Source organism: Leucopleurus acutus (genome assembly GCF_964270905.1).
Source record: "Leucopleurus acutus genome assembly, chromosome: 14".
NCBI classification, from domain to species: Eukaryota; Metazoa; Chordata; class Mammalia; order Artiodactyla; family Delphinidae; genus Leucopleurus; species Leucopleurus acutus.
Genome location: NC_139156.1, coordinates 79,386,287 through 79,403,865, shown reverse-complemented (window position 1 = coordinate 79,403,865; position 17,579 = coordinate 79,386,287). Strand labels below are relative to the sequence as shown.

Genomic DNA, 17,579 nt, shown 5'->3' with positions numbered 1-17,579 from the left:
CTTTGGAGAAATATTCTCATACTGATAAGACAGAGGTTAAGAGGCATGGCAAAGTTTGGACGACATAATGTGTTACTACACTTAATTTTATCTCTCCATTAGAACTAACAGAAAAGCAGACAATGTGTTTCTCTCTTTATTAAGGAAATGAAAAGATTTTATAGCAAAGAAATAAATATTGGAAATACTTCTTTACCTAAAGGTATGCGGAAGACCTTCAAATGTCACCAACCAAAATGCCTAGTGTGTTGCAGTATCATTCACAATAGCCAAAAGGTGGGAACAACCCAAATGTTTATCAAGAGATGAATGGATAAACAAAAATGTGGTATATCTATACGATGGAATATTGTCTAGCCACAAAAAGGAATGAAGTTCTGATATAGGCACCAACACGGATAAACCTTGAAAGTGGTACGCTAAGTGAAACAACCCAGACACAAAAGGACAAATACTGTATGATTCCACTTATATAAAATATCTAGAATAGGCAAATTCACAGAGAGAGAAAGTCGAATAGAGGTTACCAGGCTCTGCTGGGGAGGGAGGAGTGTGGGAGTTATGGTTACAGAGTTTCTGTTCAGGGTGATGAAAAAGTTTTTGAAGCGGACAGTGGTGATGGTTGCACAACACTGTGAACGTAATAATGCCACTGAATTGTATTCTTTAAAATGGATTAAATGGCAGCTTTTATGTTAAATATATTTTACCACACACATACACACACACACACATACACACACAAAGATTAAAAAATGCCCAGTGGTCTACTTCCCATTGTAGAATATTGATTAGGAGAGATTATCCAAATAAAGCATCAAGATATAGGAGACTCTGGGACTTCCCTGGTGGCACAGTGGTTAAGAATCCGCCTGCCAATGCAGGGGACACGGGTTCGATCCCTGGTCCGGGAAGATCCCGCATGCCACTGAGCAGCTAAGCCCGTGCGCCACAACTACTGAGCCTGTGCTCTAGAGCCCGTGAGCCACAACTACTGATCCCGCGTGCCACAACTACTGAAGTCCGCGCACCTAGAGCCCGTGTGCTGCGACAAGAGAAGCCACCGTAATGAGAAGCCCGCGCGCTGCAATGAAGAGTAGCCCCTGCTCGCCACAAGTAGAGAAAGCGCACGTGCAGCAACAAAGATCCAACGCAGCCAAAAATAAATAAATTAAAAAAAAAAGATATAGGAGCCTCAATATGCTAAAGAAATACAATTGTAGATGATAAACTCATCTTTTACGTAAGTAGAGATTTCACTCTTTCTTTTGAATTTAATATCTAATAAAGATTTTTAAAAATATATAAAGTGACTGGATGTGTACAAGTATGGTCAGAAGGCTTACTGAAGTCATTGGATACATATCCGTAAACAATATTGATGTAGGGGTTGGTAACTGTAAGACACAGCTATTGCATGGCTGAGTTCTTCAAAATAAAAAATCTAAATGTGGTCCTCAACTCTGAAGTATGGTATGGAACTTAACAGGCAAAGAATTACCCTAGCAGATTGCCCAGAAACTTGGTCTGCCACAAAACCAAGTAACCACTCATCTGCCTAAGATTATAAATATATATTAAAAAAAAATCGAGGCCCTTACCCAATACTGGATTGCTTTCATGTATAATTTAACATATCAACTAAAAGTCAGAAAGCTGGGTATTCCTGAAAAAAATCTTTATTCTTCCTATACATCTTCATCAAAATTAAAAGAAATTGGAGAACTACCCCCTACTCTGAATCTTAGAATAGTATATTAACTTCAGAGTACCACTGGCAACACAGGAAAAGGCTATGAGCCCTAGTTGAAATGCATATATTTTGATATAGTGGCAGAATGATTTTAAAAAATACAGAAACCATCTACTATAATATTTACATAGTTTAATAAATTTTACATCTTACCACTATAACAACCACATCCCATAATAAGCCCTGGGAAATTAGGATCAGGAGGAATGAGTTTGCCAGTGTATCTTCAGCCCCAATACAGAAAATTTTGAGATTATATATGTGTAGACATACATATACACATTATATATTATATATACATATACATGCACATGCATATGTATTTATTTCTCTTAAATTTTGATTTAAAAGTTACTTGGATGGTTCTCACTAAAGTGTCAAGACTTTTCGTAGGCTAAATCTGGTAACTTTCTTCCCTTCCTGGACTATAAGAATAGGAGAATGAAATATAGTCTGGATCACTTAACATAAATTTGTCCTCTCTTTTTAAAAAAAAAATCATTATTTAAAAATAAAATTAAAAAAAATCATTATTTTTATTATGCTGTCTATATACCAGTTGCTCTTTATGAGTCCTCTTCTATATGCACTGAGAGGCCTCAAACAAGTGTAGAAGGCCTTTTTGTTCAAAGTGGAAAGAACGTTCTAGCCATTACTCTATTATACTGTGCACAGTAGGGGCACCTGAACACCCTGCTAGTGAGCTGGTAATTGTAAGCAAAAGTAATTTGGTTTCGTGTTCCCATATGACTAGCTAATTTAATATCACAGATATAATAAATCACTACTGGCAGCAGGAAAGTAATTAACTTTACAAAATTTGGTTCCCTCGGGATCAGTCCTAACTTCCACATGTTGCCAAAACAAGAAAGTAGAGAACTCTATATAAATAATCATTATATGATTCCCCCAAATTCCCTCTTGATGTGACATACTAAAAGCCACTAATGTATAAATCAAGGAGGAACAATTAGCAAAGTCATCAATAATCTGCCCACACTTATATTACCAAAGTCAACTGTTTAAGGTCTTTCCCCTTAGTTATGCTGATTAGGAAATAAAAATATTTTCATGACATTATTTTATGACTAGGGGTGAAGACTGGCAAATACTTCACACTGAAATCTTGAAGCATGACTGAAGATGTTACTTTTCTTGAATACAAGCATGAATGAGTGTTTTGTAAAAACAAGAGTTTTACTGTGGTATAGTACAAAAATAAATATTCGGACTTTGTCCCAGGTCCCTGGCATAGAGCTCCTAAATCCTTGTTAATTTACTGTCTTTTTTATGCTAATGAGATAACTCCTGGGGGGAGGCCCAGACAGCTTCAGGATGGGAACTGGTCACCCGAAAAGCCAACCCCGAGTTAGAACTTACAGCACCTCCCACTTCCAGGGAAGGGAGAGGGGCGGGAGGTTGAGCTCAGTTCCTAATGGCCAATGATAGAATCTACTGCCTACAGAATGGAACCTTAGAAAAACTCCTAAACAACAGGGGGAGGAGAGTTTCCAAGTTGATGAGCACACTGACATGCCAGGAGGGTGGTGCAGTCTGACTTCACAGGGACAGACCCTGTGACCTCACCCTACCTACCTTTTCTTCTGGCTGTTCACTTCTATCCTTTGTAATGAACCATAGTAGTAAGTACAGTGTTTTACTGAGTTTTGTGAGTCATTTGAGAGAATTATCAAACCTGGTGGGGGGTCTTGGGACTCCCAAATTTGCTAACTTCAACTAGTTAGTGTCAGAATTGAATTGCACTGTTGGACACCCAGTTGGTGTCATAGAATTGGAGAATTGTTTAGTGTCTGGAAAGACCACACATTTGGTGTCAGGAAAAAACAAACAATATGAAAAATGCAAGCAAAGGACAAAAGACCACCCACTGTAGATGTGTGGAAGATATCTGTACTGAGTGGACAAAAAGAAACAGTTCTTCAAAGGATCCTTTCAATTAATGGAAATGCAAACAGAAAATTGATGAGCTTTTCAACAGTTCTTTCTCTCTGGATGCATCAAGTTTTTTAATATGTATACATGAAAAAACAAAAACTAAAAGCCAGACCTTTGATTAGGAGATATATCTTTGCCATGCAAATTTTGGGCAAATTATACTTCCATTATTATTTTATACTACTCTCTCACAGGAACTACAAGACACATGTAGGAAGTTGATCATCATTCTTTTCATTTAGTCAGGAGGGAGGTAGCAAAGTCAGTAGTTAAAAAGCAGAAGCAGGGCTTCCCTGGTGGCGCAGTGGTTGAGAGTCCACCTGCCGATGCAGGGAACACGGGTTCGTGCCCCGGGCTGGGAAGATCCGCGGGGCGGCTGGGCCCGTGAGCCATGGCCGCTGACCCTGCGTGTCTGGAGCCTGTGCTCCGCAACGGGAGAGGCCACAACAGTGAGAGGCCCGCGTACCGCGAAAAAAAAAAAAAAAGCAGAAGCAAAAAAGGATGGAAAAATAAAACCAAAGAAAATTCAGATAATTATGTAACAGTAATTTGCTTAACTTACATGTGCTCAAATGCAATCTTACATATATCAGAAAAAAGTTAAATTATGACAATACTAACTTTTGCATAAGTAGATGCCGAAATTGATGAACTCAATCTTCAACCTTACTGGGTTTTTTTTTTGGCCTTGCTGTGTGGCATGCCGGATCTTAGTTCCCTGACTAGGGATCGAGCCCATGACCCCTGCATTGGGAGTGTGGAGTCTTAACACACATACAGGCTATCACCTAAGTATACAGATCTGGCAGGGACCTGAGAGATGTAATGCAACAGTTTAACCTATGAAGTAACCAGCTGGCTGAATGCACTGTGAGGGCAACCACCCTGTGCTTTGGTTTTGGGGCCAGCTCACCTGAGTCACACACGGTGGCAATGTCACCTGTAGTCTCACTGGCAGAGACGGCTGTGACAGGGCTTTTGTGTCCCGCCAGACTTTGTACGTAGCACAACCTGAAAGACCAAAGACATGAATTTGCATATGATCATTACATATAATTATATTCTCTTATTTGTATAATTCTTTTCCTCACTGTATATGTATCTACTATTTATAAGGCATTCCTGACTATATTCCTAACTGATTTTTTAATTCAAAGGTAAAGTCCGTATTTCATGCTTAAAGCTATTATGATATAAAGATATTATTTTAGTGCATCTATTTCTCACAGTAAGAACTAAAACATTAAAAATAGCATCTTAGAGTTGGAGATTTCTGTACCTGTTTAAATCCCATATGATGCAGGTTCCATCTCTGCTCACACTTATCATTATACTGTATGGTTTGCAGACAAATAAGCTGGTTATCTCTTCTGTGTGCCCATAGAGATGTATCTGAGACTCCATTTCTATCTCTGAAGGCTAAAATTTAAAAAATAAGTAAAGTATAAAACAAAAACCATAACGAAAAGTATCCTAGTGTCGTATCTCAAAAATAAAAACAACCCAAGTGATTCAAATATTCTTCTCAAACATCTCATTTTTCAATCTAGTTCAACTTTTTCTAAAGAGTAAAACTAATTAAACATTAACAAATTTTTAATTGACCATAATTTCATCAACAAATAAGCTTTTCATTTTTGTCTATTCTTTTCCAGTCTTTAGCCAATTACATATGTATTTTATAGCTGTGATTATTGCCATACAAATAATTCCCTATTTTGTATTTTATACATTCTCCCATAAGCATTTTCCATTTTTGACAGTGTCTTCAAAATGATTTTTAAGTGTTATAATATTCTATACAGTTAGTATACCATAATTTACTTGAGCATCCCTTTTAAAAATAATTAATTAATTTATTTATTTATTTATTTTTGGCTGTGTTGGGTCTTTGTTGCCTCACACAGGCTTTCTCTAATTGCGGCGGGCAGGGGCTACTCTTCCTTGTGGTGCACGGACTTCTCATCGCGGTGGCTTCTCTTGTTGCAGAGCACGGGCTCTAGGCGCGCGGGCTCCAGTAGTTGTGGCACATGGGCTCAGCAGTTGTGGCTCATGGGCTCTAGAGCACAGGCTCAGTAGTTGTGGCACACGGACTTAGTTGCTCCGCGGCATGTGGGATCTTCCCGCGCCAGGGCTCGAACCCATGTCCCCTTCCTTGGCAGGCGGATTCTTAACTACTGCACCACCAGGGAAGTCCCCTTGAGCATCCTTTATGATAGACATTTAAAATTGTTTCAAATTTTTTCAAAATTATAGATGTCATAATTAAATCCTTCATGTATATAAGTTTTGTTCCTCCTCTAAATCATTTCTTTAGAATTTCCAGTATCCTACTAGTGGATGAGTGAATATTAATAATTTTACAGTTCTTGAGTGTACTTTTCAAAGGCTTTGTACCAATTCATGATGCCACCAATGGCGATGTATTACTCATCAATAGTTGTGGACTGATTTTCTAAATCAAACATTGAAAACTGATGTTCCAAGTTCCACATGGTTCACAGATGCCACATGTCCACACAGGGTCTAACCTTTGTTTTCATTAGGGTAGCAGTTTATTGTCATAAAGTATTTCAATACAAAGAATATAGAAAAGTAGAAAGTATAATAAAAAGCTGTATACTGACCACTCAGTTAAACTAATCCTAATATTTTATAAGATCAGCTTATTTTTTAAATAAAGAAAACATTAAACATTACATAGTCTGTGTACTGTTTTACATCCTATTTCCTCTCTCTTGTCAGAAGTTACTATTATCCTGAATTTTGTATTTGTTTCCCATGTATGTAGAATTTATGTTCTACTATATGTTACTATAACAATTGTATTGTTTTTCATGTTGCTAAACTTTATATATACGGTATTAATTATTCTTTAGGTATCTGCTGCATCTTGCCTTTTTGATCACCACTGCTTTTGAAACATGTGTTGAGTTATTAGCTGCAGCTCATCTATTTTAAGTGCTTTATTTTTCACGTAAAAATACCTATTTTATTCTTAAAGACTCAAATGACCCGGCGATACCAGGCTTACAGTTCCCCTTGGAACCACTGGCTTGAGCTGTGTGGCAGTGGCTTCTGTTTAGCTAGGGCATGTGGCCTTCAACTGCACACAACCACAGCAACCAGATGGCTCTGAACAAGGGCACGAATCCTGGTTCTGGGCCCCTTCTGGCTCTCCTCCGTGACCTTCCCCGCAGGGCCAGGAGCCTGCAGGGCCACAGGGGTGTGCCAGCGCCCTTGCAGACCATTCTTCAGGGTCCCTGGGACCAAAGAATTCCTTGCCCCCAAAGGCCTGAGCTCCTTCCTTCTCTGCTTGAACTCTGCAGCATTTCAGTTTGTGACTCAATTCCCATTCTAAATCTGTGAAAATTTCCCGAGTTTTAAACGGCAATCAAGGTTGCTTTAACTTGAATTTCTCTTATTGTAACTAAGTTTAACTTGTTCACATATTCATTTTCTTATCTGTAAATCTGTGTGCTTGGTTTTGTGTATCTGTTACTACATTGAGAAGATTATTTGTAGGAATTCCTCTATTTGTGGAATAGAATGCAAGTACCTCCTTGTTTCTTCTGCTGGATGACCCGGATCTCCATGCCAGGCTAGGGACGCCTTACCCAAAGTCAAGTCTTGAGGATCCTGGACAACCCAGGGGATTCCAATCCAGGCTGTAATTCCAGGCAAGAGTTGGTCCTATCTGACTCATCCTTACTCTTAGGGACCAGCCTTTTGGACAAGGGCCTCCTTGGGACTCCCCAGCTTGCTCTGTCCCTTGTTGTTGTTTTCTATTCCTCTCACAAGAGGCTGTCCAAGGACAGTGTCAGTATTCTAGGATTGACAAATGCCCTCAAGCTAAAGCTCCCTCCTTGCTTATTAAAAAATAAATAAATAAATAAATAAATAAATAAATGTATGTATATATATATGTGTGTGTGTGTATTTTTTTTTTTACTTCATGATCATAAATAATATTTATGGGGTAAACACAAGATAGGTACCCTATAGTCGTTATTGAAATTTTATAGATTTTTCACTTTAAAATGATTGCAGGTGTTAGTGTTACTAGATGATTCCCTGATGGATCAGAAAATAATTTCCATGGGTAGAACACGAATCTTGTGCTGGCCTACTTCTTCATAAAATGTTCTTGAATGGTGTAATACTACCTTGATACACTGCATATATTTTCTCCAACCACCATCAATTTAGAGAACAGAAATACAGGTGTTCACTTATATGAAGATGATGTGGCCACACTATTTAATTAGTGAAAAAATGACTCAAGACCAACTATTTTAAAATCAGTTATCACTTTTAGAAGACATTCTTCTCTAATACTGTATATAAATGGCTTATAGATAACCATTCCCTATAACCCAGCAACATATTCGTCATTACACATGTAGAATGCATTTTAGCAGACTATCTTGGGATAGTAAACAGAAACTCACAATGCTCAAAGTTATATATGCTTCACTAGCTCAGGAAAGTATTTCATAAGATTCCCTCGAAAATATTTTCAGACAACAATTATTTTGGTCATATCCTACATGGTGCTTGGGAGGTGGTCTTTCGTATGTGTTAAGGCCAACACAAACGAAAGCATAGATACTTTTAGAACCATGGCCTTCAGCGGGTTGGGAGAACAGAAGCTAGTAAACATGAGGTGTTTCCTGCCAACCTCACAGGCATAGGGTCACATCTGCAGCTTCGGGGACCCCAAAATGATGAGACGGTCCCCAATAAAAAGCAACAACAACATCTACAAAAACCCAAGTAACCTTCTCTCAGATCAAACAATGATAAAACCACACAGCTAAGATACAATTTTGGACATGGTTTAAATAGTAACTATTAATCTCATGACTTGATTACCTAATACTATTAATACTTAGGAGAAAAAGAAAACCCTTACAAATAAATTGAAAAATTCCACTTTCAGGCAAATACAGAACTGAGGAAAGGTAAGCAACCTAAGACTTCACAATAACTTCAAACTAAAAGAAGCATGTGTCTTGCTGTATTCAAATGATAATAGCTACATCTTCGATCTATTTCAAAGCTATGTTGTGCAAAATTACTCCTATACCGAGTACAGCTTAATCTTTGTTTTTTTTTAACCAATACTGTATACTGTGCTAGCGTACAATTACAATTTTAAATTATAGGAAGAATGGAAGTAAGGAAAACTAAGAGCAAGGCTGTTCATAGTGTTGGGGAAAGCAAGAGGAAATAAAAAACAAAAGATGAAGCTAGTTTTTAAATAGGTGTCTATGATGGTGCAAATGATCTGAGTGTACAAGCAGACAACTGCTCTAGCAGCAGAGATTAGAATATATTTGTAGAAAAAAGGAAACAGGGTGAACTCAGAAGGTGAAAGGCAATGGCAGTGGTAAATATTAGAGATATTATAAAATTAACATCCACTTTAGGCCTTGGGGAGTAAAAAGGAGAAAACAGAAGACAATCCAAAAGTGAAGGCGCCTCTCTGCTCAGACCCCCTAGCATTCTCCTTATTGTGGCCTGTGTATAAGACCTCACCTCACTCTACTGTTCCTGCCCTGAATGTGGCACTCCTCCCAGCATGTTCTGCTCTAAACTACACATAAAAGTATCTGCCATCCCCCAAACTACCATGCCTTTGTTTCCATGTGCTGGTTTACTTTGCTACAATACTCTTTACTCTTTTCTCCACTTAGTAAAATGGTCCTTTAAGATCTAGCTCATGTGGGGGGCTTCCCTGGTGGCGCAGTGGTTGAGAGTCCGCCTGCCGATGCAGGGGACACGGGTTCGTGCCCCGGTCTGGGAAGATCTCACATGCCATGGAGCGGCTGGGCCCGTGAGCCGTGGCCGCTGAGCCTGCGTGTCTGGAGCCTGTGCTCCGCAATGGGAGAGGCCACAACAGTGAGAGGCCCGCGTACCACAAAAACAAAACAAAACAAAACAAAACAAAAAAAGATCTAGCTCATGTGTAACTTTTCAGGCTCCCTGACATCTGGTTGGTCCCACCTGTGGCTCTTCTAAGCTGTGTATGAATCTTTCTTAGAGCACAACCTCACTGTCCTGCAATAACCTGTACATGCCAACCTCCTGACACGGAGCCCTCACCACGGCCGGCCTGTATCACTACAGCGTCTCTGAACTGGTACCCTCCCCTCCAGCCCCACACCTCTTTTAAGCGATTCTCCTTGTAGGCATTACAGTGACGGCCTTAAAATGCTGACTGGATCATATCACTCCTGCTTCAAACATTTTAATGACTCCTTAAACTAAGAGACAGAAACAATATTATGGTCACATTTATACCCCAAGGATCGTGGCAAAGAACCTTAACAAGGGCTTAAAAGGGAATAAACTTGGACAGAAAAGTAAGGAACTGAGCATCACCCTATGCTAGAAATACAGGTTTCACCCAGTAAAACATGTTTTATAAAATAATGCAGAAAATTGCAATTAAAATAAAGCACAGAGCACATTTTAGACTAGAATGATAATCACTGAGTTATCACCCTAAACTTGCCACTAATCCTCAACAGCACCACAGACAGCTGATCCAAGAAAGGAATGACAGACCTACAGTGGAAATGCCTCCTAGGAATTGGTTCTTTAATTAACTACTAAAATACTGTAGGTTTAATCTCTTAAAAAAGTAAGTACTGTTACTGCAAAAAAACAAAAAAAAGGAATGACAGTAGAGTAAAAGAAGTATTGCATAATGTCTTCTTCACTAGAGTGTTTTAATAATTTAACTCTCAAATCCAAAGGATTCAGTGAATGAAAAAATTTCTTCCAGTAAGTGGTAGAAATCAAGACTGGCTACTTGGATTTTTCTGTCATTTAATTCACCCAGAGGGCATAGGAATGTTGAACATTAGAAGTTCTGTACTTCCAACTTTTATAGAATATTGTGGGATACTTGTAAGCACTCAGGTTGATACCGAGAATGAACGCAAGCAAGCATCAAAATGCCATGGAAAAGCCTAAACTCAAAACAGGTCATAACTCAAAACACTGTCTGTCTCTGACCTTTACGGTTATTTTCAAAATTTTTGTGATCTTAATAAACCTAAAATTAAAGAGTTAGACATGTGACCTTTTACATTTTAAGAGCTTATGTGAAAAGATTAAAGTACAAAAGATTAATGTACAAAAAATTTCATCTTATACCAAATTTATACTTCATAAAGGGTTTCTTCCCCTCACTAACATGAAAATCCCACAAAACGCGCCCAGGACCTACCGTGCCGCTCATGAATCTGTTTGTGTAGGCTGTGATGACACCACATTTGCTCCCAGTAAACAGCTGGCAACTGTCCGGTACCCAAGCACAACTAGTCACCTAGAGAAAGGACAAATCAAAGATGATCATGTTTAAAAAGCATGAGAAATGTTCCTACTTTTCTGACAATTATTTTTAAAATATATGATCACAAAATTTAAGGTAAACATTTTACTTGAAATGATTAGAATGGTGTAAAATATAATAATATTCTGTAACTTAAAGCTATCTAAAAGCTGTTTCCAAATTAAAATGTATTACAATGCATTGTCTATGATTTTACATTTTTCTGTGTCCACACACACACACACACACACACACACACACACACACAAATACACACAGGGCCATTTGTTCCTCAGAAATTTAAACAAAATGATCCAGGATTGACTAGATCCAAGGTTGAGAGGGTGTGTGTGTGTGTGTGTGTGTGTGTGTGTGTGTGTGTGTGTATGTGTGTGAGAGACAGAGAGAGACAGAGAGAGAGAGATGCATGTACCTGATTTTTACTTTTATTTCTTTTCTTTTCCTTTTTCTGTCTTTGGTAAGGAAACAGAGTATATATATAAATAGAGGTATTGCTTCTAACAGTTCTAAAGATTGCTAGATAGGAGAAGAAAGAAAGATAAACGTGGAGAAAAAAATCTGGGATTATTCCTTGGGGATTATAAACCCTTGAGTCCCAACCATGCCAACACTGTTCAAGGTGGGCTCACCTCTCTGCTCGGCCTGACAGTCTTCCTCTGGCACTAGCGGACCCCCAGCACCACACCCCAGCAGCTGTCCCCAGCTGCTCTGCCCCCTCTCCAGTCCCACCTCTCCTGGTCGGTCGGCTGGTCAGCAATACCCACACACTTCACTTCACTAAGAAGACGGCGATCATCAGTCACAGACCTCATCCCTTTCCCTCCTTTGGGCCTGAAAATGTCTCGGCGTGCCTCCTGATTTAGAGAAGCCCCTCTGTTTCTAAGGCCAGCCCCACCCCACCCCAGTGTTTCTCAAACAACTGTCAGAATTTCAAGCTGTCATTTGCTGGCTTCTTCCCCGGCCCTGCAAACGTGTTCAAGTGTCTGCTACCTTGAAAAATGACTTGCTTGGAGCCTGACTCTTCTTAACTCTCAATATATCTTCAGAGTCCATTGGATCTAATTTTATCCTTTGAGTTTCTTTCTTGAATAGTTCTATTTGTAAAGATTGATATTTCATAATTTTTATTCTTTCTTAGAGGTCTTCCAAAGAGCAAAAAGAAAATGTACCTATTTCTTATATGAAGAATAAAACTCATTCTGTCTTGCAATTACCATATGGGTCGACTGAACTCTTTTATAAACCTAAGTTACATTTCTAGGATTTCAATAATCTCATTTTTTTCTCTATTTTGAAACACTTTGCTATTTCATCATCCTAGGAATTATTTCATCTCTACTCTTCAATTATTCCCAACTATGCTAAAACAAAACAAACAAAATAAGAAAATGGAAGAATGATGGATCTCCTGGAAGGATAATGTAAAATGTGAAATAAATTGTCACCTTTTAAAAAAAATATATTTATTTATTCATTTATTTATTTTTGGCTGTGTTGGGTCTTTGTTGCTGCACACGGGCTTTCTCTAGTTGTGGCGAGCGGGGGCTACTCTTCGTTACGGTGCGCGGGCTTCTCATTGCGGTGGCTTCTCTTGTTGTGGAGCACCGGGCTCTAGGCACGCGGGCTTCAGTAGTTGTGGCACGCAGGCTCAGTAGTTGTGGCTCGCGGGTTCTAGAGCGCAGGCTCGGTAGTTGTGGCGCACGGGCTTAGTTGCTCCGCAGCATGTAGGATCATCCCGGACCAGGGCTTGAACCCATGTCCCCTGCATTGGCAGGTGGATTCTTAACCACTGCCCCACCAGGGAAGTCCCTAAATTGTCATCTTTTGGTTTTCTTATTGCATTGTCAAAAGAATGTTGTCATCTTTTGAGAAAGTATAAAAGAAGACCAAAGACACCATTTCTGTAGTCTACTTTCAGCTGTCATCGAACACAGTTGGAAATTGAGAATTTTTCATTTTCCAGCAATAATAGAAAAGAGGAGAAAATTGACAGAAACATGTTTCACAATTATGAGATCAATCAGAAGATAAAGGCTAAGAGACAGCAGGACTCTAATCTGTAATGATGATGATGAAATTGATCAGATAAGTGAAATCTCAGAGTGTGAGTCTTCATATGATAATACCCTGGACAAATTTTCTCATACTAAACAACCAATGAGTGAACAACATATGTCTAAGAACAAAATGAAATATGGTATTCTTATCTAGTTAGTTAGGCACTTGACCGGAAGTACTTTATCACACCGTGTTTGCTAGAAATCTGAATCATCCTGTTTTGCTAAAAGGACTTAATGAGGGTATTTTTTCATCTTTAATGATGTTTCTGTGCCCAACTTTACATGATAGAAATAATTTTTCAGTGCTTAAATTCTTATTAAAATTTATAATAAGGTTGTTTTTCACTGTCCTTTATTCTTACTTTTGTTAGTTTACTGGTAAGACAGATGACAAAAGGCAGTGACCTTTTTTTCCATGCATATTGAAGGTTAAGCAAACAAGCCATTGCTCTCCTTTCTTTCACTACCAAAAATTCCCCAAAAGTAACTGACTCCATCTTTAAAGTGCTCAGGGAATGGTGACGAGTGTTAGGACTATATGAATAGGCACCAGGTGCTATGCAGGTAACGAAGTCAGAAAACAGTAAAAGAACTTCCTATGGAAAGAGAGTCAAAGAAAGAAGGTTTAACATACAATTTAGTACCGGAAAAAGTTATGGCAGTACTGTGTGTGTGTGTGTGTGTGTGTGTGTGTGTGTGTGTGTATGTGTGTACATGGTGTTTTATAGTTTACAAAGCACTTTCAGAAACACTGGAGACATTTTTACAACAGCTTTATGAGAGTGGTGGGAGTATGACTAGCCCAGTTTTAGAGAAGAGGAAAGAAACTCAAGTTGGGTAAGGTTAAATTCCTTGCCAAAGGCTACATAGTAAATAACAGAGCTGGACACTAACACAGATCACAGAGCTACAGTTAGCTCCAAGGCTCTTTCTACCATGTTGTGATGCCTAAATACCCGGTTCATTTAGAAAAAGCCAGGTATAGAACATGGCACTCTGGTTATTGAAAATGACATAGTAAAGGGACTTCCCTGGTGGCGCCGTGATTAAGAATCTGCCTGCCAACGCAGAGGACACAGGTTTGAGCCCTGGTCCAGGAAGATCCCACATGCCGCGGAGCAGCTAAGCCTGTGCGTCACAACTACTGAGGCTGTGCTCTAGAGCCTGTGAGCCAAACTATTGAGCGCTTGTGCCACAACTACTGAAACCCGCATGCCTAGAGCCCGTGCTCCACAACAAGAAGCCACTGCGATGAGAAGCCTGCGCACCACAACAAAGAGTAGCCCCCGCTCGCCGCAACTAGAGAAAGCCCGCACACAGCAATGAAGACCCAACACAGCTATATAGAGAGAAAGAGAGAGAGAAAGAAAGAGAGAAAGAAAGAGAAAGGAAGGAAGGAAGGAAGGAAGAAAGAAAGGAAGGAAGGAAGGAAGAAAGAAAAAGAAAGAAAGAAAGAAAAAGAAAAAGAAAGAAAGAAAGAAAAGAAAGAAAGAGAAAGAAAGAAAATGACACAGTAACAAAAGGTAAGTGGACACTGAGAAGAAAGTAATGCTGATTTTGTTCCAATACTGAGCCATGAGCCGATGCTGGCTCAACAAGAGACTGGGTAGAGGACAAACTCTGGGGACACAGACAGCGGCAGTTAGGGAGTCTGTCAGCGCTGTAAACAAGGCATACGTCCAGCATCACCAGCTCCTGGACTAGCTGCCATCAGTCTGACTCCTTTTTAAAGCATTATATTTAATTATTATTATAAAGTACTTCATGAAAATGTTTACCTGATACTGCTGTGAACCTTGTATAAAGTTTATTGGAGGCTCGCTTTGTTTACTCTTCAACCTTAGAATGTTATCAGCATATCCCCAGCTCAGGATGGCGGACCACTGAATGTCAGTACTGTTCATGCTTCTCACACCTCAAGGAGGAGAAATAAAAGCATCAGTTGCCACTGCTCAGTTATTACTGGACAGCCGGCCACAATGGCAGGTTAAAGGCTCAAGTTCACACAGCAGAACACGGTCATTCCAGTGCAAAAGCATCTTTATATCCATAAGATGGACCCAATTGTGTTAGTTTTATTCCTTTAAGGTTAATGGGATTCTAAGGGTGGAACTGTATTCTTTTTCACCTGTGGTGTTTTGGTTGGGATTTATATGACTTAGTACTAAAATTTCTGTTAAGAAATCTTTATAAAAGACAGTGATAATCAAGCTTCCTCTCTTCATGTTCTGTGACACCTTCCTTTTAACAATAAATATGAACTAGAAAATGTTTTAAAAAACGTAGATACCCTGTTGAAAAATCAATATGGACAACTATTAATACCAGAAAGGGACCATTGCTAGAGCAGAAGCAATCCTGAGAAGGGATAATTTAATCCTTTCAACTGCAAGGACTGCACGGGAGACCTTCGTTTAACAAGGTTCTTTTCTTTTCTCATTGGACCCGTACACAGTATTATGTCCTTTTGGGATAAAGATCTGGACCTCCTGACATCAGCGTTTCTCATGATCTACGCCTTGTTGGCACGTTGACTAGGGCAAATGCAGCATAAATGCTATAGCTGGTGCTGCCCTGGAAACTGAGGAGCTTTGAGTTCCTTAAGGAGAGAGAATGTGAGTACCTAGCATAATACCCAGCATATAAAGCAATAAAACAAATAAATATTTGTCGAATGAATCAACAGCGCACTGAAAGTGGAATTCACAGATTTTTTTGTTTTGTTGAGTATAATCCCAAATGTGGACATCACTTTTGCAATAAAGAAACTGGGATATCCTTGTTAAGTATAAACTCCTCTCTACATAAGCTGCTATGGAAAGGAACCACACTTCATGAGCCTTGGGACCTTGCAAATTCCACCATAAAGACTGGCATGTAGTTGGAACTCAGTAACTGTTCCTGGTTTCTCATTCCAGCAACACAAGAGGCACCATATTTTTTAAAAAAGAAAAATAAACTTCTGCTTTATCTATTTGAACAGTGGATCTTAAACAGGAGTTTGCAAGAAAATGGCTTTTGTAGCATGCACAGGCTTAGACTCAAGCCCCAGAGATTCTGAAGCGGTATGTCTCCAATGGGACCCAACCAAGTATCAATATATTTTGAAAAAAAGTACCTCAGGCAATTTTGAGGCATTGTCAGTTCTCAAGTAATCGGCCTATACTGGGCTAAAGATCATGAAAACCATGGGGGTTTAGTTGCTATATTGTAGTATGCATATATAACTAAGCAAAATGACACAGTTATTTGACACAGCAGTCTCTAACACACATGGCCTTCCATCTGCCAGGTGCACTCCCAGTCAGTCCAGGCCTCTCCGAAATGGCCCCGTGGACGGTTCCACGCTGGGTACAGCAGTGAACACTCACACGGCCCCTGGCCCCAGGGTGCTAACTGTCCGATGAGCATTTATTTATTAAGCACTTAGAATGAGTCCCGCGCTGTGTTAGTCCTTCCTTATATTATTTCATTTAATCCTTACAGTGAATTACCCTGTGAGATAAGTCCTTTTGTTACTCCCACTTTATAGATTAAAAGCCAGGATTCCAAAAGTGTAAGTCATTTTCTCAAGATCACACAGGTATTAGGCAGCAGAACGAGAATGCAAATTCAGGCACGTGCCCGCCCGTGCCGCCCCGAGGCCATGGCTGTAACTTGTATGATACCACTTCCCTGGACACACCTAGATTCTGATAAATCCCAAATACATTCTATGAGGAAATAACGTGTAGTCTGAATGAACACAGCTATTAAGGGCCACTAAGGGCTTGTGACTGAAGTGGCACAAATAAGACAGGTTAGCAATTATACTGGACATATTTAAGTCCCATCATTAGCATGATAATACCAGCCCTTTCTCTCTGCTCTAAAGAGATAAACTTCAATCCACCCTAATTAATTTTTTAAAGATAAATTACTCACGCATTTTGATACTTTAAGTATTATTAGTAGTAAATTACTTGTGACATACCTCATAGCTAATTGCAACGTCCTAGTGAGAATAAAGTACTGATATTCCAGCGATGACCAAACAGCTTCTACCTTCTCCTCCTAGCTCACTAAACTTAGACAAAATGGCGCGCAGCCTCTTTTATTACCGACAACTATAAAGGCAATCAATCATTCATTTCATGACAGAATGAAGAGTGAGTCTAAAAGAACTGTGGCCCAGCCAGCACGCTGAATTCCTTTAGGCGGTCGATGTTTGGCATGGGTCCTCGCATCTCTGCACTGTGGTGCTCCGTGGGGTGGGAGGCCATGTGGACCGAGGAGCACAGTGCACAGAACGCAAGGTTAAACACTAACAGCGTGGAACGCTAAGACGTGTCTGGCCCACACGCGGGCTTCCGGGCAAATCTGCACACACCTGATGCGAACAGATGGGTACCCTCAGTCATTCATTTTAGTGTTTAAAGCCCATGCCTAGGACGTAGGAAGAGTT

General features: G+C 39.6%; 1 protein-coding gene across 1 annotated transcript in view; it reads right to left on the bottom strand.

Annotated features, from left to right (window-relative positions):
- LYST (lysosomal trafficking regulator) overlaps positions 1-17,579 on the bottom strand; it is a 148,637-nt gene that overhangs the window by 2,554 nt on the left and 128,504 nt on the right. The window contains exons 47-50 of the mRNA XM_082854235.1: positions 14,914-15,050; positions 10,950-11,048; positions 4,989-5,128; positions 4,623-4,720 (exon numbers count right to left, since the gene is read on the bottom strand). Of these exons, the coding sequence (XP_082710361.1) occupies positions 4,623-4,720; positions 4,989-5,128; positions 10,950-11,048; positions 14,914-15,050 (474 nt within the window). The remainder of the gene's footprint in view (positions 1-4,622; positions 4,721-4,988; positions 5,129-10,949; positions 11,049-14,913; positions 15,051-17,579) is intronic.